This window comes from Xenia sp. Carnegie-2017, unplaced genomic scaffold (genome assembly GCF_021976095.1).
Source record: "Xenia sp. Carnegie-2017 unplaced genomic scaffold, XeniaSp_v1 HiC_scaffold_21, whole genome shotgun sequence".
Lineage (NCBI taxonomy): Eukaryota > Metazoa > Cnidaria > Anthozoa > Malacalcyonacea > Xeniidae > Xenia > Xenia sp. Carnegie-2017.
In genome coordinates this window covers 1,577,216-1,601,283 of record NW_025813484.1, presented here as the reverse complement: position 1 = coordinate 1,601,283, position 24,068 = coordinate 1,577,216, and the positions used below count along the sequence as shown (strand labels likewise).

Genomic DNA, 24,068 nt, shown 5'->3' with positions numbered 1-24,068 from the left:
CTAAACATTATCATGCACAACAAAAGCATCATTTGGTTTAAAAGTGGTTGTGAATTTATCAACGAAAAAAAGTTAGATCACTTTGAATTGTATCATTTCATTTGCTCTGGGAAAAGTAGGAACAAAATTCCACGTAAATTCTACACAGAAATTGAGCTAAGCATTATCTGCTTGAGATTAAGATAAAACTATCTCTCATAAAAAACTCTAGACAAGCTAATACGATAAATTTTCAAAAAAAAAAAATGTCAATAAGACGAACATGATTGTGCATTTGGTTGAAAGGTTGAAAACAGCTTTTTAAAATTTGAAAAATCTCAAGCTAAGGGTTCATGAATGCTCATTCGCCATGCAGTTTTACGACTTTAGCTTGATGAACATTAATGAGAAAAATAAAAAGTCCTTCTTTTTCACTAAATAAATCAACTCACATTGTAGCTGTTTAAAGCTTTCACTTCCCAAGAGATTGCATCTAGTACAATTTTCATTCTGTCCATTGTTTTTTTTGTGCTCTAGAAGGAATGTATACAACGCAGATTTATAATAACTGCATGTTGATAAATCTCATAACAATGACTGTATAATCACCATTTTCCTTTTGATTTCTACCAGAATTCTGACTTATACCAAATAAAACCGCCAATGCTATCGTAACAAAGAGGAGCACGATAACAGTAAGCACAAGAACACGCTCCAGAATGGTAAAGCGATGGTAGATCTTCGTGCGCCGTGGTCTCGTATCTCTCCATCCTACGTTTTCGACCTCTTCTGTGGACCTGTGGTATTCTACACTGGGCATTGTTTGCAACAGGTCACTGTTAGTAAAAGCAAAAAAAAACTAAATACTTTTTGATATGATAGTTTATACATTTCCATTGGTGGAGAATGGAATATTTTTGGGTTTTTCTTTGAACTCATTTCCATTTACCAGGATCACTCGAGGAAACTGCATTTTTGGTCAAAATTATTTTCCAAACGTTTCTCGAAAAGAAATTTTCTTTAGGACAAACAGCCGAATGGCTTAAGATTAAAGATTTGAATCACAATATCAATCAGAAAATAGCTGATATTGCACGTTGAAAATCAAACTGTGACTATCAAGTTTTTAGGTATCATAGGAAACATTTTAGCTTGAGATGGGGTGATGACTAATTAAAATGACGCATCTCTTTAAAAGACAGATTCTATCGTCTAGTTATGTGGGGGTAGAACTTTTTGAATAGTGTTCAGTTCAACATAATGCTGATGATTTCATTTGTCTGTTCCTTCAAGATGACAAACGTTCATATGACTTGCGTCAAATATGTGAAACTAGACTCCTGACCACCTTCTGAATTGGTTTATCATCTGCTGTTCACAAGCCCCACCCCCTGCATAGTTGTTGCAAATTGCATCCTAAAGTCCATAATGACCTATTACACAATTATCTCGGAGTTTTTAAAAACCGGTGTAGCTGCCTTTATGGTCCTGTACTCCTATTCTGGAGCAGACCGAAAATTTCAGCAACTACTTAAGAACTTTTTTTGTATAGACACTACAATCAGTGCTATGTCTATGAAAGCACTTACACACTATTCATTGAATATATCACTTTGCAAAATATAATCTATATACGACGCATTAGACAAGTGTTGAATAATAAATATGTTTATGATATAAAAAAAAAATCATTAGGATATCAAATCATCAAAATGAATAATGAGGTCGGAAAAATTTTAATACACGCGACAAATTGATTGAAACAGGAAAAATTCTATTTATGCGGCAGTTATATATGATATATGATTTCTTCAAGCACCCCTGTCTGGGTGATGTAAAAAAGTCATGTTCGACCTACCAAGGTTGCTGAAGAGACCATATACGTGGGATTGAGCGACAATTACCAAATATAAAAAAATGTGACGTTTTAAACGGTTTTTTCATCTTATATGAAATTTTCTAAAAGATAGTGAGATAGATTTTTTCACTATCATAATAGGAATCGAGCCCTATAGCCATAAAGGCTTGAACGATTGATTTACAGTTAACATTGACAAATTATATTTTTTAGCAGTCTAATACTTTGCAAATGGATGGCATACATCTTCTAAGGAAACTAGTGCCCGCGCTACATGCTTACTCAACACAGCAGTCGGAACATTTGGGACATAAGCTCAATATCTAACATCATAAATTGTTCAATAAAAAACACACTATTATCCTGCTTTGTGAAATTTCAGATCATTACCATTTTTTCATTTTTTTTAGAAATCTATTTTTTTTGCAAGTGAGCACATGAGAATTTGCACAGCACTGGAGAAACAAATTGTGGCGTGAGCTACGACACTGACTGAAGAAAACATAAAACTTTGATTTCTTTGACAAATACTCGAGCAATATAACGGTAAAACGAAACCTCAAATGAAAACATGGAAAATGTTATACCATAATATATTACAATGCTATACTTCAATTAAAGAATGCAGTTTTACACTACTGCTGGCGTACAAACATTTAATGACAAATGACAAATCACTTACGATTTGAGATTAAGGATCACCCAATCAGTTACTCCAAGCGATAGAGTATAGAATCACTTATATTACTCAACACCGTCAAGATGAACATACAGCAGAAGCTGACATGCAAGAAACAGATTGTAGTCAAAAGAACATGCGATATGATGAGAATGAAGCCGTAAATATTTTGGAAGTTAAATACATTTCTCAGCGGGCTAACACATCAAAGCATACGCTAATCGTTATTAAGGGTTTTGTATCATCCAAATATCATATTTTCTTTATATTTGCTCTCTGGCATTCATCAAATGTTTCTATGGCTACTCATAAGTGTCAATGGACAATGATATCATCATTGTAACTGCTTTTGTAGGGGTCAACAAGTCTGAGAGGAGCATCAAAGACCTTGTCGAATGTGAACTGAAATAAAAGACGTTCTCCAAAAACATTTTATATCTTAAACCCAGCGACAACGACAAATGGCAGTGAGATAGCCAGCACACTAATTTAGCCTGGAGCCTGGGGCATACAACCCGGATATCACATGCACTGGATAGTGCTTAGTGATGATGATTCTTTCACCATAAAAAACCTTTAATTTATAAACCATCAGCTTTTATATTTCATTGATTTTCCTGCTTGAATTCTAATTTTTGGCACTCAAAACGGTCAGCATTTCAAAATTGGTTTCTACTGATGGTGCGCAATTTCTATTAGATTTTGACAAAGATATCGCTTGTGGTCCCCTCTTCTCTTTTAGCACGCAGCATATTGCAGATAAAACAACCATCTTGTAAAGACGTACAACTTCTGAAGAAACACTTTTACAAACCAATCTTATAAGAAACGGATCAAAGAAACGTACAAACATAACTCGGTCAAAAAGTCAATCACAGTTAAACAGTTCTCCATTAGTTGTGGTTGATTTCATATTGTTGTCTGAGATTGTTTCCATAGTCTATGATTCTCAGACACTTTGTTGTTTAATGTTTTCTGATCGTGCTCAAAAAAATGAAGAAAAAATGAGTTTTACGAGTGCGTCTTTCCTGACTGGTGCAGTAAAAATTTAATCAATACATATACATGTGATGAGACATGTGTCGTAGGCAAGAATTTAAATTAAAACCATCCGATAAGCTCAGTATCGTATATCTACTAATGAGCGACAAATCCTCAATGACATGAAGTGCCTGAGTGACGGACAAATAGCCGAAGTAATATGAAAGTATAATGAAAGAATGAGCGTTAGCCAATTAATATTCGATTATATATATTGGTTTACACTAGCTCAATCTTTTTATGTTTAGTATGTGTTAAAGTTTGCACCTCAGATTACGTATATGTCAATCCTCGTTAATTAGCATATTGCGTATGAAAAAATTCAAGTTAGGTCACAAAATTATGGATACTGTAGTTGACTAGTTGTGGGGTGAATATAAAATACAGTGATGGACTTGGAATTTCTCTAGAAAAGTGAATGAGCAACGAGTGCAGCAGGATGAAAATATTCAAAAATCAATTTTTTATTTAACAGATCCTCTGTATGGCTTCTCAGTGAATCCAACATGTTACCAGGCATATTTTCCCACTTTAGCTACTGAATCAATGTTAGGTGTAGCAACTCTAATGGCTGCTGTATACCAAAAACTAGCATGAAAACATTGCAACGAAGCACCAGCATAAAGATTAACGGATTAAATAAGCGTTTAAAGTTACTTGACTTCTTCAAATAATAAATCAAATCATACGAAAGGACAGGTTTATGATATATACTATAGAGGGACAACTATTGCATAAAAGATATTCTTTATACCATCATTCTAATAACATGAATTCTTAATTTTCGATTTCAAATTAATTTAATTAGAGCCTTTCAATGGGAATTAGTCACACAAAATAATTACACACACATTGTCAAAAAATATTGTCATAAAATTTGAACCACGAAACATCCAAATTCAAATAAATTATTTTAGAAAAATCAAAGTGAAAAACTATAGCTTTATAACAATTGCCTTCAATTGAATCGCAACTTTAAATCGCACTAGTTTTAAATGTCTTGTAGCACTGTGTGTGACAAAGTATATTATATGCATGCAATCATGAACTGATGAACTATGTGGAGGTAAAAAAAGGTATTTTTTATCTTTTCCGTTGATACGTGAGAAACAGGTGAAGAAAAGCACAAAATAAAAGGTCGAGGTTCAATGAAAGTACAGCATTCGATACACCAGTCGAGACAGTGTTGAACCTACACATGCTGTAAACAGCTTATTTTGTTTAATTTTAGAATCCTCTTATTTCCTTAGTATATGTAGAAATCGGTATAAGACCAACCACAAGACTGGATCATCATAACTCATCGTGACAGCTGTCACGCAATTTGATCAAAGCATCAACAATCAACATTAGTGATATATATGTGCTAGTATTTATCCTCATTATACCAGCATTCATCTGTTCATTTCTATTCAAAATGAACAACTTAGCGTTGGAATACAAAAACGCCGAAAATGGCATGGAAAAGACAATGCACACAAGCACCAGTCAAGTGAGTTTTTTCAAAACAGATGGCCCCCGCCGACGACCAAAGAATGCTTTTGGAGTTCTGTTGATTGCCTTGGTTATATTACTATTCGTGGGGCTATTGGTGTTTATGATATTGTATCTTGTGAAACTTTCAGACAATGAAAGCAAAGAGATGATGGTCACTATTGGTATGATAACATGCATTTGTAAAAATTCATCGCGGGATTTACTGCTCTGACCACATACCTGCAAGCTGTTTGCAAGAATGCATAACGCGCAATAAAATTCCTTTCTCGATTTCTCAGAAACCAGAATACATAATGTGACATTCATTCACAGCTTTTTCAATTTTTCTTACAGATTCCTTAACCAGATTTAAGTAAACCTAGGTATCTAAATAGATGAAAATACTATTGATGAATAACACAGAACAAAACAAACTTCGAACTATAGAGAGACTATTTAATCTCAAGACCGTAGTTAAAGGAAGCCTCCGAGCATTGTATCCGAGCATGAAAACGAATTAATTAATCGAGCGACTCTGAACATTAGTAGTCTGCGGAACTTCAACTAAGCTGGTTTTCTACTATTTTCTATACAGGTAAGAAAAACGAGAAAAGAACATGTATGTCAGCAAAATGTGTTACATCATCAGCAAGTAAGTGAAAATCCAATATATATTCATTTCTACGTTTGCTCCTAGTTGTTCTAGATGGGTTAATTTTTGAACCAGATTAATACACATACTTTTTGTTTTTTCCATAAATTCATCAATGAGTTTAACTTAGTTGTATGAAACTGCTCAAAATCTCAAAATGGGGAAAAAGAGAATATAACTTAATTAGCAATCCAATTTTTTCTGACCCAGGGTTAAAATAACTGAGCCATGTTTAAACAACCAGCACAATTATTGATAGCGACGCTGCTATGAACGTGAATGGTTTGTTTAATAAAGTTGCAAGTTTTGATGTTCATAAAAATTGAAAGTTTTTCTTCTTTTTACGATTTGAAACTGCATCCACAAGCTTTTCTAAATTCTTATTAAGTCAGACGTAGATGACAAACACGGAGATTTTAATTGTGTTTTAATTAATCTGGTTTGATAAATGTCAGATTTCAATAATTTATCACAAAATAAATACACTTTTAATTAAAGTTGCGTAAATCAACCAATAAAGCGTAAATTTTTGCCATGATGAATATTTCTTCATGTTGAAAATAATAATAATAGATAAGCCAAAGTTTCACAAGGGCCAACGTATTGAATAGAAACATACAAAAAGTTATCTCCAGTGACTTTTGTAAGTACTTGCAGGAAACTGAGAAACGTGGAGGACAGAAGATTTCAATGCCGAGAAAATAAATATCTTGAGAGGGGGCTCTGTTTTCTAATTTGGCTGATTCGTAAATCAATGGCCTTACAAAAAATTTACTAGAGATGACCATCAGAATTGGACTTGAATTTGGTATCAATGTCATTTTAAAATTAAATGAAGATGTGATCTTCGCACTTTTGCTGGACAATTTAAGCAATTGTCTCAAGAACCTGAAAAATTCAGGTGACTCAACGGGATCTCTGCGGTGCCGGTGCAGTGCTCTAACCAACTGAGCTATGAAGTCACACAGTGGAGAGCAGGTCAATTTTGTTGGGCTTATCTTTTCTCGTGGAAGGAATGGGATATCTCGTTGAGTCACCTGAATTTTCAGGTTCATGAGACAATTGCTTAAATTGTCCAGCAAAAGTGCGAAGATCATATCTTCATTCAATTTCAAACACCGCACTGCATATAACATTCTTTCAAATGTCATTTTAACTTACTGATTTTTTTTTGTTTAAAGATCAAACAAAAATTATCCTATATCGTTCACACTCTGTAATATACTTTGTACGAATACCATAAATCACGTTGATTTTGTTTGTGGTTTTGGTGCAATGAACCATTTGTTGGTTCTTTGCACCAAATTTTTGAGGAAACCTTAACGCCCGCCCTATACTGGCGAGCGTTCTTTCGTAAATAGTTCTGTTTACAGCAACAGCACAAAATGAATTATGAAATATTCATCCCATAGTTTACAAAATTTAAGGAAAACTGCCAGGGTGCTTGAAATGAAAGATGGATTAATTTTTTCGTTGATTTCAATGCTTTACGTGTCGTTGCTATGTGCCACATATCAATATGCATCTCGTTGCTTTTTATCACGTATAATAGCGCACACGTTGACCTTTCAGATATTTCTTGGCTGCTACTTGATGTTAATTTAATGCCACGCAAAAGAAAACCGTCATTTCCACTCACGAATTATACTTCGGATTGACCAAATAACTCTGCCAAGATAGAACTCAGTAAACAAACTGTCCTTAAAGTATGAGTTCGTAGCCATCATACAATTTGTTAGTTCCAAGGCTTCCACTTGATGGAGTTCTGGCGGAGTCCAAGGCTTCCACCTGGTGGAGTTCTGGCGGAGTCCAGGGCTTCCACCTGGTAGAGTTCTGGCGGAGTCCAGGGCTTCCACCTGGTGGAGTTCTGGTGGAGTCCGTGGCTTCCAGCTGGTAGAGTTTCGGCAGAGTCCATGACTTCCACTTGGTGGAGTTCTGGAGGAGTCCAGGGCTTCCACCTGGCTAATATCCAAATATGTAAATATTGAGTACACAGATGGCATCATCCAATGTGTAAATATTGAGTTCACGGCTGCCACCATCCAATATGAAAATTTAGAGTTCATGGTTGCCACCATCCAATACGTAAATATTGAATTCATGGCTGCCACCATCCAAAATGGAAATATTGAGTTCACAGCTGCCACCATCAATATGAAAATTTAGAGTTCATGGCTGCACCATCCAATTTACCTAACGTGTTTACAAGGTTATGAAAATTTCTGAACATAGCATGCAGCAGGATTATAAAACTGCAACGTTTATGGCAGTGCTCTTCGTTCTGAATAAAGAATTAAAATCAGCCTGAATTTGCACATGCTATATTGGTTTTGAAACAGAGGCTAACGTTCATTCTCTTTTGAAATATGAGCTGAGCTCCCTTTCATGAATAATTCACGTGGAGACACGTATGGACGATCGAAAAATCAACAATAATTATTCATACACTATCGTAAAATAAAGGCGACTCGAAAGACGCTAGAAACAAAGACGTGAGATTCGATCACAATTTTGTGTAGAACACGAGCAGGACAATTACACGTAAGTGCCAACGAGAGTTCGCATTTTTCTAACAAACATACTTTCGTTATATCTTACATAAAGCTACTGGAAGTTTTCCAATTCAGTTTACTGTCTAAATCTTTATTGACATATGGATGTGCTTATGACTGAATTTCACCCCCAATATTTTCGGGAAAAATTTCACGAAATTATAGCTATAACATTTAAGACGATGGAAAATGTTTGAAAACCTATGAAGTAAAGTGTGACACATGTCAGCGTCATATAGGCAAGTTTTCTGTCGACGAATGAAGAACATCTGTTATTATTTATTAATGACGAGCATTCCCTATGTAGGAAATGTATAACACGATTTTTGAATGAATATGTAATTAAAAATTCATTCAAATTACAGCAAAAAATACAAATTGCTTACAAATTTTTCAATCAGGTAAATTTTTGCATTCAAAACGCCAGTATATAGGGCCAATAAATTTGATGAGGTCCATGATACAAACGCACGAGGTCCATGTTTTTATGCTAACTTCAAGTGCTTCCTTGGTAAATTGAAATTTGTTCAAATGTGTGCATCATCTCAAAGATTATCTTTGAATACATTATTTGTCAATTCTAAAGGTTTCAAAGAACGACTGAAGAGTGAGAGGAGATCAATAAGAAGTCAAGATATTTTTGACTCGGAAATTAAAATCTCGACCGTGGCATGGTGCAATCGTGGACTTGTGTCAGGATGGACTCATTTGAACCTAGACAACACACACGTTTGGGATAATATCACATTACACGTGCCATTCCCATCATCATATATATACATAACCAAATCAAATCACGTTCTTGGGTACCATCGAAAAATTTGCTAGCCACGAGCAGCTGAATTTATTCGGATCGAGATAATTTAAGTAGAACATACACGTACTTTCAAAAATTCGTTGAATCAAATACCATCCGTGGTTTCACTTTTCAGAAATAATATTACATCATAAAGCTGTCCAAGAAAACGACAGGCGCAGTCAAAATCGACACAGTCGTTGGGATTAAAACATTCTCCCAAAGGGGGAGCAACATAATGTGCACAAATAAATATTTGATACCGTATCAATAGATCAAATGAGAAAGACTAGGTCTAGTTGTAACTTTTAAAGAATTCAAGCGGCATTCACAAACCAATGAGAGCAAGAACAAGTCCATAGACAAACAAAGCAAAGCCAAGATACACAACTTTGCTATCAAAACTGCAACATTGCCACCGCAAAAGGAAAATCTAAAAAATACATTCAGGCTGGGATCTTTGCATTAAGTAAAGAACTCACTATCGTTTGTCGAAAAGTTAAAGTAAAAGAACAGATATCAGAAGCGGCTGACAAAGTTTAAACAAACATATTCGTGACAACACATTTCTGTCAAAATTTGTGAATCACAGAAATTTTCAAAGATCATTGTCGACTGACGTTATTTGAACGGTAAAGAATTGGAATACTGAAGATAATTGGCCCAACAAAATCAAATGAAATAATCGAAGAAAATAAAATATATTAATTTGGATTCATGCTCAAACGTACGTATTGATTGACATTGTAAAATATCCACTCTGTGCTTGGTTGAAATCTACAACCTAGGAGAAAAATGGAGGAATCATCGCCGTTTGTTTGTTTCGAGAATGAAGATGAAATGTGGGAAGACGATAATCAAGACGTAACAACTGCAGGTTTACATACAGCACGAGTTTATTATCATCATCCAGCTTCGTGCAGTCGTACCAAAATTGGTTTAGCCGTTTTCGTTCCGTTAGCAGTAACTGTAATAGTTACGTTGAGCATTTTGCTCGCTCAAAAGAAAACTAGGAATAGCGACCTGTCAATATGCCTCAATACTGAATGCATCACAGCGAGTTATGGTAAGTGGATTTAGTCAAAATGCTGAGTATCCGCTGACATGTCAGGCTATTTCAATTTAATCTGTTAGGTTTTTTTTTAATATAAGCCAAGAGCGTCACATCCGTTGTGTAGACCTGAGAAATGTACAGGTGAAAATACTACTTGTCCCACACCTCTCATCGGGTTGACGTTGCATGGAAACATCTTTCTTCAATAACAAACAAAAGGTCTTGGAATGAGCAGGGGAATATTCTAAGCCATTACCTCAAAACGAAAGCCTCGTATATATAAGTGACAAGTCCTGGAAAGGACTGCAGTGTTTTTGGCTGTAGGCATATTTACATTGCCACATATTTCAACCAGTGACACCGCATGTTTCTCATTGTTATGCCTGTAATAGTGAGTTCTTAAGTGGCACTTTCATTCAGTGCATCAACATACTAGTGTCGTGCGCGTATCTTCATTAAAATTTCATCGCTCGAAATTTTAATATGAATGCACTTGGATGCATTAAAACATCTGTTCGCCATTAATCATCTTTTCCGGCAATTAGAATAGCTTGAGTGCGTTATGCGCGCGACTCAGCCAATCGTTTGAACAGAACTTACGATAACTACACAATTTAGTCGTTAAGAGCTTTAAACGATCTGAAAGCTGCATTGAAACAATTAAAAACATGTATAAAGGCTCCTATTATAAACATTATTTTGTGTTACGAAAATACTGCGCCGACGTGCTCGATAGTCGTGAGTCGTGGGACGTGGCACAAGTCAATGAAAGGAAAAGTGCGAACAATGTGGAAATTGAAATAGGCATTTCTCTTAAGAAATTGAGGAACTGGTTTCAGCTGGTTCCCAAGTAGGAGAGTAAATCAACACAATCCCATTATTTTCAAAACTGGTTGGCAATATATATAAATTGAGAAATTTCTATAACGCGACTCCAATTATCAAAAACAAAATAAATGTTTTAAAATTTTGAGTGGATCCATTTGCCTCGACAAAGAGTAGAAGAAATTTTCCATTGTCTTTGCAACCTAGCTGCACCTTCCTTTCATCGAATGGCGATAGTGCCAGCACGAACGCCTAAACTATGTTTAAATATCGAAAATATTCCATTACAATGCAACAAGACTATCAAATATGGATGAATCAAGTAAACTGGAAAATTAACCCACGCCATTAATAAATGATGAAAATTCAACATCGTCTTTCACGTAGCAGGAAACGTTGCGACACTTTGTAACCGATATGTTACAAATCTTATTGCCATTTCCCCATTCATTATTGGTTTTTAATTTTCACCATGAGATCTCTATGCAACAATTATGCTAATTGAATAATGTAAAACTACATAAAATATCTGAAACCTTTTAATTGTTTTTCCTTTTCTCGACCGAGGAAATATTAACGCATTACGATAAGAAGTCGGTTTTTTACCAATCTCGTATCAAATAACTTTTTTTTAAGACAACGAGAATACGGATGATAATCGTTAAAAAAAAGGAAAAGTACGATAAGCCAAGTTATAGATGAAATGAAAAGCAATTTTTAAATAAAAAAGAAACAGATAGAAAGCAAGATGGCCGGAAGGTCTCGATTCTCGACATATATGCCACGTTCCTCTTTCATTCAATCAAACTCCTGAAATCATCCAATTGGCCAAGTCGACACCCATACATAAGATTATAAGTAAAAATTATCAACCAGCTGCACTTTCCACTCAAGACGTTACAAAAGCATGACATGGCTTCTCGTTTGGGCGACATACCGCTTGCAAATAATTCAGCCGATGATGTGGATGTTTTCATTGAAGACCCAAATTTGTTGAAACATGCACTGAAACGCAACGCGTGGATAAGGAAAATCTTGATCACCACGACTGTGATTTTTGATCACTTCGGTCGTGTTGCTTGTTTGTTTCATTGCAACGAAGCGAAGCGAAAAGGACGCGAACGACCAAACTGTATGCTACACACCAAAATGTGTGGGAGATTCAGCAGGTTTGCATAAGTCCCTTTGCTTAAATGACTTGTACATTAAACACTTGAATAAGCGCGCGCTTTGAGTGGGTGTAGTGGAGTAAGGCAGTAGCATCGAGTAATACTTGCCATAACCAGTAACACTATCTTATGATTGTCTTGCAATATTATGATAGAGATATTTAAATTCCTCGCCATTACAGAAACACGACATGCATGTGATTATATTTCAACGGTTATTATGCAGCAACAATTCCTTAGATGTTGATGGAGTATGCATTTAACGTTGATGGCCACCACTGAAAGCTGGACCGAATGACTGAAGGCTGTTTATGTGATTCTGCTTGGCCAGGATCCAGTGACGCGTGTCATATCGTTACGTACGCAGTAAAACGTAAAACAATTCTTTAAACAGCAAACTAATACTTGTTGTAATTTATGTGAACAGTGTTTACAAATGACTCAAAAAAATGCAGCAAGATTTTCAGATTAAGTTTATGCCGCGATGAAACTGGAGCGTTTCAAATTCTCAAAATCATGTTGAGCCTTACAAAATATCCCTCTAAGAGAAATATGTTAAAGCCCCATATAAGCATATTTATATTTTTAAAATTTTCTCATTTGACGCTGTCTTACGTCACAACGTTTCATTTAGACAAAACATCAACAAAGAGAGGTTATATTTTTGTTGTTGTAGATTGTTTTACCTTTCATTGTAATGATCAAGTTGGCTTTTGGTTATTGGAATGAAACGTAAAACAATTACGATAAAAATTCTAAGTTAGAGTTTTTGCAAACAATAAAATTACGTGTGCTTGTTTTTTGGTTATACCCTGTTTTTCTCCATTTAACTGTCAGCCCCTATTTATCCCCCCTCCATTCATCTCCCTCCTTATATAAATAGAAATTTCAACAAACATTTGATCTTTAGATGAATCAAAACAAAATATGATTACTAAAACTGTACAATGAGTTTATTAATTTGAAATGTTAACGTCCAAATAGTCAGTGAAGTGTCAAACACGAAAGTAATGTTTTAAATTTTTGAAAATTATTTTCACAGCACTATTACTGATAGAACGTAGTTTTTAAAAAATCGCATTCAGCTATTTTCATTAAAAACCCATGTCGGTAGAGTCTGTGAATTAGTGTATTTACCTACTTAACCATTTTTATGGAAACTCATTTGGCCTCTTTTTATTTTGTCGGCTCTTGTAATAAACTCACTTAAATTAAAGCAAAAAAATAAGCAGCAAGAGGAAACTTGAACGTGTAAGTCACTTGTTAGGCAAACAAGCGGTAAGAGATGATAACATGATTAAGTGAATAGGCCCGCATGGCTTAGTGAAAAAGCGCGTGAGATCATGTAATCAATATCTTAATCGGAAAGGAATTGTGACAAAAAATATTGTTATTGCTGTGTAGTGTGTTGTGTAAGAAAGCGGTTTTTGCTTGCATAATACCCAATAGAGTAGTCAGCCCGTTTATTTAGTCCTGCTGTGCAAATACTTCGCTGTTCAATCACACAGTAAAAACAATAAATCCCTTAAGTAATAAAACGTGATGTTCATAAAAATGTAAATAGTACGATTAAACTACTAGGCTCGCTGAACTACTAAAAGTACCGTTAGACCTGTATTCATGACTTGCATGTCGGCCATGTTGGTGGTCTTGATATAACCCATTTTATCAATGCACAAGACGATGTGGGTGAGCGATAATTTTTGGGAAATCTTTAAGAGGTTGATTGCAAGTCAAGAATAGGAGACGATAGATGATTTTGGGACCGCATAGATTGATCCTGTTGGCTTTGTGGTCGATTTTTTCAGATCATTCAACTCTGAGACATTAGTTTTCCCGCTTTCAGTTGACGATATAGCAATGAGACAATGAGCGAATCACGTTCATTGAATTCTTTTTAAATGCTTTCGCTGCTTGTAAAAAAAGTTGCATTAAGTGAAAGCTGAACCTCCTGTGGTCAGAAAATTGTCAAGATGATTATTTGCCAATCTTTGACGTTTCTGATCTTTTTCTCAGAGTCACAATATAATTTTATCAATTTCTTTGATCCCAAAGAAATCTAATGGTAGGAACAGAATGACCCAACAGAAAAGTTTCACTTCGAAAAGCTCATAAAGCACAAATGGAAACACACTATCTTAAATGAGATTTCTGTTTCATTTAGAGGTGATGTCCGCAATGAACTTCTCTGCCGATCCCTGTGATGATTTTTACAACTATGCGTGCGGGAGCTGGGAACGAGACAACGAGATTCCAGATGCAGAATCGTCGTGGGGACAGTTTGATATTCTCAGCTTAGCGAATGATAATGTCTTGAAAAAACTAATACAGGATCCAAATACAAAAGCGAAGTATGGAGATGTAAGTGCCTAACTAAACTAAAAAAAGCATTCACTTTAGATGGTGTAAACAGGCAAATTATAGGAGAAAATATTTGCGTAATGGTGAATTTTTTATATATTACTTCATTGATTTAGTATTTTTGACCAATTTCTGAACGTTCGTATGTTCGCAAATAAAGCAGGAAATGAAGTAGTGGGTTTTTTATTTCCACGTTATTACAGATCAACGCCGTACAGAAGGCCTATTTATTCTATGAAACCTGCATGAATCGCACGCGGATAAACAATCAGGGAGCAAAACCACTGAAAGAACTGATATCATCATACTATTCGTGGAACGTGACCGGAAACGAATCGTGGAGTGAAGCATCATGGGATTTCCTTACAGCCATGGTGGACATGCAGCAAAATTTATCCGTTTCACCGTTTTTCAGCATGTCTATAGGTGCAGACTATTTCAATTCGACAGTGAACGTTATCAAGGTATACATATTTCAACATTCGATGATGGACTTAAAAGCCATCAAAACAATACAATTGTGCACCCTTCGCCCTTTTGGCAACTAACTTTATATATTTTTGCTTATCCAATTAGCTCGATCAATCAGGATTGGGTATGACAAAAGAAAACTACTTGCTCAACACTGCAGATCACAAGAAGGTACCACGTAAATTTCCTTGACTTTTTTCTCGAAGTTCAAATTTGGTAGGATAAACTACATGGCATTTTCGACGAAGAAGATAATACTAGCCTTATAAAGATAACAACTTTCACATCTTGCTAGCAGCCAGTTTGGTGTCATAATTAATAATCAAAAATGTCAGCCTAAATAATTAGCAGCGCTAACAACAGTATTTCTTTAGATTCGAAAAGCATATCAGATGTTTATGAAGAAAACTGTGACTTTATTGGGAGCAAATGAAGATGACGCTCACCGTCAAATGATGGATGTCTATGAATTAGAAAAAAAGATAGCGGAGGTAAAGCTTTCGAATTATCAATCTCTTACAAAAATAGCAGCGTGTGGAACACAATCACGGAGATCCTGGCAACCATATTTCTGAAAAGCAACCATGAAGGGAAAACCAATTAAGTAAAGGAGATTCAGCTTAGGACTAATAAGATTTAGTCAGGTTTATCTAAGAAATTTCAACTTGCCACATAGAGAAGCTTCGGCCCTGATAAAATTTCACCATGGAGCTACCTAGGCTGACGTTTGTCCATTTGTGTAAACTACAACTAAATACCTGTATTTTTATAAATTCTACCCAACACATTCTAAATCACGTTTCACGCAGTCACAAATAATACTTTACGTTTTAGATTTACGTTCCTGTTTCAGAAAGACGAAACATTGAAAAATATTACAAAAAACTAAAAGTGAAAGAACTGATCGATTTCACGGGAGATCAAGTATGTGCAAGATATCCTAGATATACAGCATAAAAAGGCCACGCGTATGCACGACAATGCAGTATATTGCATAAGTTGTCAATACAGTCTCAACCTATGAGAAACCACAACAATTTTCATGCATAAAATATCTAGCCGAGGGCACAATGAACAAGTATTTATTGACAGTTTAACAAGAGAGCAGTTTTTTCATCTCAAGGACCTGTTTATGTCTTGTAGATCAACTGGTTGGAGTTTTTACAAAGAATTTTTAACAGAATTGGATACAGCTTAACGAACGAAAGTATGGTGGTAGTTTTGGCTAAGGACTATCTGAAAAATGTCACCCAAATTATTAAGGAGCACAGTAAAAGGTATATTTTTTCTTAATAATACATGATATAACAATCAATAATTTTTTCGCTGCACGTTCTCATTAGAGCTATGGTTAGGGCAACATTAGGGAACGCATAATTTGATTTGTGAATTGTTTGTCGAGTATTAAAATCCGACAAAATAGGTTGATGTTAGTGCAACATAAATAAAGAAGATAAGTTGTCTTACAAACACTTCTTTTTGAAATCTTAAGAGAAAAGGCTTCAAGCATATGGCTTCAAGGTTTCAAAATATAGCTACAAGTGTAAGATCAAATAGTTCCATATTGTTACAAATTGTTCAATTATTGTTCAAGTGTTGTCGCCAACTACATGATGTGGAGAGTTGTGCACTTGTACATGCCTGCATTGTCTGACGACTTCAAAGTGATATATCAGGATTACAAAAAGGAACGGAGCGGTACAATTGAAGAAGAACCACAATGGAGGCAATGTCTGTCAAGTACAGCCGGGTCGTTTGGAATGGCACTCGGTCTCTTGTATGTTGATAAAAAATTTGGTGGTGAAAGCAAAGCTAAGGTAGAAGGCTTAAATGGTTTGTACAATTTTGAACAAACCTGTTGATAAATAAAGCTGGGCATAAAGATGTCATTTTCTATCAATGTTCAACGTAAGACTCTTCCACATGAGCAATTCTTCATTTGAGACCCATTTTTTGCTTTCAAATAGATTAAAGAACTCGTCAGTGAGATACGAAATGTCTTCATTAATAATTTGAAGAGTGTAGAATGGATGGACCAACAAACGAGAGAAAAAGCTGAAGAAAAGGTATGATCGACCTGAAATCTTTCAGTGGGTAGCCAACTTTGTCTCAAAGAATAAACAAGCTATTTATAAGCCTGCATGTGTAAGAGATCACATCCAAGTTTTAGGTACTTTCAGTCAACCTAATCTTTCAATGTTACAGGCAAAAGTAATCTTGGAAAACGTTGGTTATCCTGATTATCTGAGAAGTAAAAAAGATTTAGATGAGAAATATGATGGGGTAAGGAAGAGTAAGGGAATGAAAATGTATACCAGACATCCATATTCGTTGAACATAAATCAACGTGGTTTGTTGAACACAGCTGGTTCAAAACGTCCATCGGAGATTATTAAAATAATACGGAGACATCTTCATTTCAGTTCCAGCCAAACAATGATTTCTTTGGCAATATTTTGAAGAACTCCGCGTTTGTACAAAAAAAGACTTACGAAAAGATAAAACAGCCCATCGACTATAAAGAGTAAGCTAAATCTTATGTGACTGAAAAAAAGAACTAGGATAGAGAGAGTCCTAAGTATCCTTCCACCATCCATAAACTATAAGACCAATCAAAACATAACTCATGGCTTAAATTGAAATCTGATGAAACTAAACATTAAATCGTCTATAATGGGGCTGGGGAGAATAGTATCTCGATTACATTCGTATAAACGAGTAAAATCAAAAGCGCAAAAACATCTTTTCTTGCATCAGAGAGTATCAACGAATGTATTTTGTGTTGTAAACATGTAATGTTTTACTGTGATTAAAAAGGCAACAGTAACGAAAAAATAATTGATTCTTCCACAGATGGTTGATGAACCCGCAAACTGTCAATGCATACTACACATCGACAAAAAACAAAATAGGTAAATTTTTTCGTAGATATTAAAGAACTATACAAAGTTTGTCTTACACACAATGATGTTCTATACTTTGTTATAAAAAAACCCTATTTCCGGATGAATGTGTCTGTGTATGAGCTAAACTTTGATCATGGGACGATATCGAAGGCGAGAAATAGTATTTTGTACGTGGTTACATGTAAATTCTACGTCAGTTTGATACCAAATAAAAAGTCTAAGCCCCAAAAGGTCTGAAACCGAATAAGAAATTTTTGTCACATGCAATAGTGAGACTAATGTCCCGATTTTGGGTACTTCATATGAGACTCTTATTATGTAGCTTCCTACAGGCTACTTGAGTAAATATAATATAAATTTTATCCTATAGTTTTCCCCGCTGGTATTCTTCAAGCTCCATTTTACAATAAAGATCGACCAAGGTGCGCTAACACTACATCATTTACAAAATTAACCTAACTTTACTATCTATAACAATTATACCTTACCCTATGTTTCTAGGGCATTGAATTATGGCTCAATTGGTGCCGTCGTCGGACATGAGATAACGCATGGATTCGATGATAATGGTATAATCATTTTTTACTATGAATTTTTTGAAATCAATGGATCATTTGTATTTCAACGATAAATCAAATTTGAAACTTGGTGAATATAACTTTGAAAATGAATTCTAACTTAAATGTTAGTGCAAAGTTTGCTTAAGAAAAAATGCACACATGATAGAACTATATTGGTAAGCATTAAATAAATTGACAGCCGGTTCAGCCTCATAATTATTGCAAATCCAATTGTTCTAGAAACTTTTAGCTAGTAAATTTTACTCGGATAATACATAAAAACATACAAGCATTCCAGGTTCCAAAGTCTACCAAGGTTTATTTATATTTGTCAGTTTTAGGCGTGTACCACTTTCCAAGCTTTGCACTTTCCCTAAACACAAATTTTACCACTAAAATCAAATAAGAGAATGGTCCATTGATCTCAACTACATTCAAAAACATTATGAAGAAAATATAGATATACCTATTTTTACATTTTTTAAGGACGGCGTTTCAATAAGTTTGGTAATCTTGTAAAATGGTGGAGCAATAGTTCCATTTCAAAATTCAAACACAAAACAGAATGCCTCGTCAAACAGTACTCAAAATATAAATTCTTTGGAGAAAATGTACGTTCTGAATTCTGAAAGTATTTACTTACTATATATATATATATATGGGTCCATCAAAATCTGTTCAAACTCCCTAGAACGTTAATGGAAGGGGTGTTTATTCATATATTCATTTGTACCCAACTGACTATTTTTTAAAGCAATTAACTTAAGGAATTAAGCAATTCAATTTCAAAAGAAATCAGTCGTGCTCAAATGAATGTATGAACAACCTCCCTCCATGGTCTAGGGACGACCCTCCACTCAGCAAGCATCTCACAAAAACCCTCTCGATAAAAAATTAGTTGAACCTAAACTTCAACTATAACCTTAAAAGAAATACTTCTCCCTTATAGACCTTTTTCATGTGAATCAAAGTGCTAAATCTTACTTCGCAATAAAATCTATGCTTTTACAGATAAAAGGAAAGCAAACGCTAGGTGAAAATATAGCTGACAATGGCGGGCTGAAGCAGGCGTTTCAGGTATTGCTATTATTAGTTTAACACAAAGCACATTCATCAGGCAATAGCAATAACCAAACTGCAACAGCATCTTCCCTTTCTGTTAATAGCATCGCTGACACAAAAAATAGCAAATCTTTAGACAAATAAACCATAAATTAGATTTGTCAGCCTCACGTGTCATTATGATCCTGACGATAATTTAGTCATTTTCTTTGTCACATATGTAATAATAAATATGCACTTCGTTCACTTAAAATTCATCTTTTCCATTCAGGCTTATCAATTGCACAAAAACAAACTGCCAGTGCTACCAGGAATAAATGTAACCAACGATCAATTGTTTTTCATTGGATATGGACAGGTAAGAGCAAATAGCTTGGTTACATTGCCTTGTTGTCCGGTGTATTTAGAAAGCTACTTGTGCAAGAATTTTTTTGCCAGAACGTTTCCTTTAATCGGGAGTGATTAAATGGTTGCTTCTTGACTTTTGCAAATGTTAAAATTTTCAGGCCATAACACGTTCTAACATCCACCAGTAATTTATTGATAGCTTCTATTTGTGACTATAGTTCCTAGAACTTTAAAACCATCACCTTTTCCAACATCCACCAGTAATTTATTGATAGCTTCTATTTGTGACAACAGTTGCTAGAACTTTAAAACCATCACATTTTCCAACACCCACGAGTAAATTATCGTTAGCTTCTATTCGTGACTATAGTTCCTAGAACTTTAAAACCATCACATTTTCCAACATCCACGAGTAATTTATTGTTAGCTTCTGTTCGTGACTACAGTTCGTGGAACTTTAAAACCATCACATTTCCAACATCCACGAGTGATTTATTGGTAGCTTCTATTCGTGACGTTAATAGAAGTATAAAACCATCACATTTTCCATCATCCACGAGTGCTTTAATGGTAGCTGATACAGGTGACTTTTCCTACAGTAGAAGGAGCTTTCATACATTAACAATTTCCAACACCCACGGGTGATTTAATGGTAGCTTCTAAACTTTTTATTTGTCCCTCTTGCAACAGTTGTTAAAACTTTAATATCAGGAACTGTCCAGAATGCAACAATCATTGATGAATTCAAATTTACAAATTTTTTGCTGACTTTTCGCCAGGTCTGGTGCGGAAAATTTCGACGACAAACAGCAATACTCCAAGTTGAAAACGGCGTTCATACCCCAGGCAAATACAGGTATCATGCAATAACGATAGACCACTTTGTTCTTGAGATTAAATTTGAGCTGGGTTTATTCGTCTTTACAACTGAATAAACATAAACAAATAAGCTGCATTTCAAATAATAGCCCCTTTCCAACTTTGCTTCACTGAGAACACCAACATGAAAACGATACTGACAATGAAAGTATCGTTAAACCTATTGTTTTCATTGACTGCAAAAAATTCAGTTTTTATCTTTTGGCTTAAACATTTGAAAAATGCACTGTTTCAAAGACCTTACTCTAAGGCTTATTACATTTTCAATTCATGTTTGCATCAATATCCAATCTTTCCATTTAATCCAGAGTTATAGGTACGTTATCAAATTCCCACTACTTTGCCAAAGCGTTCAATTGTCCTGAAGGAAGTAAAATGAATCCAAAAAACAAATGTGCTGTCTGGTAGGAAGAAAAAGATTTCACAGAAAAGAATGTTCGCCTACGCCATGCCAACATTAAAGAACTAGTAGCTACTATAGATTACACTGCATGTATTTGGCAATACCACATATTATACCACACGCACAAATTTACAGTAAATTTCTGTAACAATTTTCTGCACTGAATAGAAAGAAAAGAGGACACAGCAAATGCGGTTTTTTAAGTTTGACTGGTAGGAGTATGAAACTAAATACATGAAGTGCCAAAAGCAATATTTCTTTAATATTCGAGCCTTTTGCATTTTAAAAAGAAAACGCTTTCTTTTCACTTTTTGCTAGTAGAAAATCCAAAATCATAGAAGCGTAATTCCAATTTTGAAGCATTGTTTAAACATAGTATAGCAACATTCCAGAGTCAAAAGGAAACAGCCGTGTTATGTACAATAAAATATGACTAAAGTCAATTATGTGGATTTGATAAATCTAACAATATTATTTGATGTAGTGCAACAGAAAATATGACCGTTCCTTGTATTGTATATATATGATTCACGCCTTAGAGCAAATGATGTAATTTAAAATTTTATTATAACTTAAGTAAAAACATGTATATCAAGAGTTTCTCTTAGTTTTTATTATTTGGAAAAACACGTGATTCAGCAGAAATACTACACAAAAATGTGTAAAACTAATTGTGCACGTGAAATGTCTCGCACAATGTAGCAGAACTACGTATGGGTAACTACTACGGTATGCGTAAAACTGTTGCTTAACAATGAACCACTTCACAAGATCTCGGTCATTACCGCTCATTTCATTACTAAAGAAGCTTCGTTAAGCACATACAAACACCGCTGATTTTTTACCTTAAGGATCAATGTTTTACAGCCCTAAATCTAATCGCTCCACATGCAATTGTTTCCACTCGTTGACAAGCCAATTTTTTCACTTTTACAGAGAGGTCATCCATGAACTCAACATAAAATTATTTTCCATACAAATGAAATACACGCTTACCATGCATAAATCAAGGTTCCTTTACCAAGGATGCTACATTTCACCACATTGAGATATGACCACTGGTAGTTTGGGTCTGTTGTTTGGTCCAACTGGTACATTCTAAATCAAAGAAACATTAAAATTGTACTAATAATTGTGACATTACGGGTGAAATAAAAAATGACGAATTTCGGGACGTCGTATCTTTTTCAAATCTTTGATCGCGCTTGGATTTTCATCTAAGATGAAACCAATCACTTTGAATGCAAATATGTGGATAGCCAATTCAATTTATAAATATATTTTCGTGATACAGACAAACGAGATAAACGTAAAAACCAACCTCAATTTTTCTCATTACAAGCAGCCCATCAACGATTTTTCCTTAATGTGCAAAAATCATTTAAATAATCTAACATTACAGAGCGATGTATAGACAAATATGATACCTTCAAAAAACTTACCAAAAACAACATGTTTGCCATCCAAAAAATCACATTTTGCACAGGTTATAAAAAACTGTTAACAAGCAAAAGATTAATGGAAAAGTGTACAATGTCATTTCTGATATCAATATAGGAAAGTAAATCTGAATGAATCAATATTTTGAATGACTATACAGCAAATTGAAATGATTGAAATAAATTTGCAGAAACAGTTGGTCTATCCTGAAAGCCTAAAATAGTTCTATTTGCATACCTGACAGCCATTAGTGTGAGGTCCGCTATTCGCCTGCAAATAGATATAAAAAAATCACATGTCTATACCATCAATTCAATAAGACATCACATGCATATTTACATATAATTCTTAAAACATAGTTGCAATCCAAATATTTAAACAATACATAGTACATATATACATCAAATATCATAAAGATTGCTCCAGGTACACACCATTGAGAGTAAACCAGCCTTTTCATGTTTTACTTTGAAGTTCTCATCAGAAAATGCAACACCACCATAAATACTAGACACTCCAGTACCATCACCCTGGAATTGAATAGGCAGAATAAAGCAGGCCGGTTGTAATAAATTTCACATTTTTTCACAGGAATTTCATTAAAGTGATTGAGCAATTATGAACTTTTTCATTTAAAAATCTGCCTATGAACTATTTAAACTCATTACATTTTCCTGAAATTTACAAATCTTACCAACAATAAATCAACTCACTTTAATAAAATCTCCACCTTGCACCATGAAGTCCTTGATGACCCTGAACATACACATAATTTCATTTAGTAGCACAATAAGCACAAAAGATATTCAATTAAAAAGATTAGTTGCAATAGAAAGTGACAAAAAATGGCAACCATGCAATTTTACCAAGAGTATACATGTCAAATTTTAATGATGTCAAAACAGGAGAGGCTTAGTTGGTTCACTAGTAATACACACAATTTTTAGTCAAATCCTAGCACAATACAATAGATATAACACGATACAACATAAAAATATGTAAAAGTGAATTAAGATATCAATGCAAGAGATTACAAGTACATATATACCTGTGAAATGTGGCATTTTTAAAACCAATAGGAGCACCATCTTTTCTAAAATATCACAATTCACCATCATTAATATAAAATGCAGTCTCGAGAAATTTATTTATATAAATTAACACAAAATACTCAAAATATTGTAGCTTGTCATGGTGACTCACTTGTATTCTCCGGTGCAAAATTGCCTGAAAAAAACATAATAAAAATACTCAATAGTTTTCCACATTAAGAAAAAATAAAACTAGGGTCCGGGGCATTCACCCAAAACCTTTTTTCAACTTTTTCACCTGAAATTTTCGGCAGTCTTTGGCACAACATCGGCAAACAGCTCCATTTTCATTCTTCCAACATCCTAAATGAAAAAAAAAATTTAAGAAAAATTCTCGATGTTTTAGCTATGCCGCAACATTCTTAAAGAAAAAATGAACGTTTATTTCAAATAAAAAGTTATTCAAACCTGTCCCCAATAGATATATCAAAAAACACGACTGGGTTGACGGCAGCCATTTTAAAAC

At 34.6% G+C, this 24,068-nt stretch overlaps 3 protein-coding genes and 1 long non-coding RNA gene across 16 annotated transcripts in view; 1 reads left to right on the top strand and 3 right to left on the bottom strand.

The window, feature by feature from the left end:
• LOC124443554 (neprilysin-3-like) overlaps positions 1-5,414 on the bottom strand; it is an 11,595-nt gene extending 6,181 nt beyond the window's left edge. Inside the window, exons 1-3 of one of the 2 annotated variants that reach the window (XM_046994008.1) lie at positions 5,274-5,414; positions 589-815; positions 432-512 (exon numbers count right to left, since the gene is read on the bottom strand). In XM_046994008.1, coding sequence (XP_046849964.1) covers positions 432-512; positions 589-815; positions 5,274-5,356 — 391 coding nt within the window. In that variant the 5' untranslated portion in view covers positions 5,357-5,414. Of the gene's footprint in view, positions 1-431; positions 513-588; positions 816-2,519; positions 2,967-5,273 lie in introns of those variants that run through there. The other variant, XM_046994009.1, reaches the window with a different exon arrangement.
• Positions 4,733-21,668, top strand: LOC124443555 (neprilysin-3-like). 3 transcript variants are annotated; one of them, XM_046994010.1, is made up of 20 exons: positions 4,733-5,215; positions 5,629-5,685; positions 14,246-14,442; positions 14,646-14,906; positions 15,019-15,084; positions 15,288-15,404; positions 15,748-15,837; positions 16,057-16,190; positions 16,508-16,730; positions 16,881-16,979; positions 17,119-17,196; positions 17,337-17,437; positions 17,767-17,825; positions 18,190-18,241; positions 18,321-18,388; positions 18,866-18,990; positions 19,391-19,456; positions 19,713-19,799; positions 20,569-20,645; positions 20,977-21,668. In XM_046994010.1, the coding sequence occupies exons 1-20, from the start codon at positions 4,975-4,977 to the stop codon at positions 21,074-21,076; spliced, it is 2,298 nt and encodes a 765-aa protein (XP_046849966.1). In that variant the 5' UTR covers positions 4,733-4,974; the 3' UTR covers positions 21,077-21,668. The 3 variants fall into 3 exon arrangements, with proteins under 3 accessions (XP_046849966.1, XP_046849967.1, XP_046849968.1); XM_046994011.1 differs by lacking the exons at positions 4,733-5,215; positions 5,629-5,685 and adding an exon at positions 9,811-10,099; XM_046994012.1 differs by lacking the exons at positions 4,733-5,215; positions 5,629-5,685 and adding an exon at positions 10,589-12,081.
• Positions 9,722-10,001, bottom strand: LOC124443558. Its single transcript, XR_006947674.1, has 2 exons — positions 9,921-10,001; positions 9,722-9,817 (listed from the first exon to the last, which is right to left on the bottom strand). It is a non-coding gene; the product is annotated as an uncharacterized LOC124443558 (long non-coding RNA).
• LOC124443557 (peptidyl-prolyl cis-trans isomerase H-like) lies at positions 18,543-24,068 on the bottom strand. 10 transcript variants are annotated; one of them, XM_046994014.1, is made up of 11 exons: positions 24,011-24,068; positions 23,841-23,905; positions 23,715-23,738; positions 23,560-23,604; positions 23,225-23,267; positions 22,946-23,041; positions 22,749-22,781; positions 22,514-22,568; positions 22,393-22,433; positions 22,068-22,169; positions 18,543-18,752 (listed from the first exon to the last, which is right to left on the bottom strand). In XM_046994014.1, the coding sequence occupies exons 2-10, from the start codon at positions 23,891-23,893 to the stop codon at positions 22,101-22,103; spliced, it is 459 nt and encodes a 152-aa protein (XP_046849970.1). In that variant the 5' UTR covers positions 23,894-23,905; positions 24,011-24,068; the 3' UTR covers positions 18,543-18,752; positions 22,068-22,100. The 10 variants fall into 10 exon arrangements, with proteins under 10 accessions (XP_046849970.1, XP_046849975.1, XP_046849979.1 ...); XM_046994015.1 differs by lacking the exon at positions 18,543-18,752 and adding an exon at positions 19,025-19,066; XM_046994016.1 differs by lacking the exon at positions 18,543-18,752 and adding an exon at positions 19,528-20,716.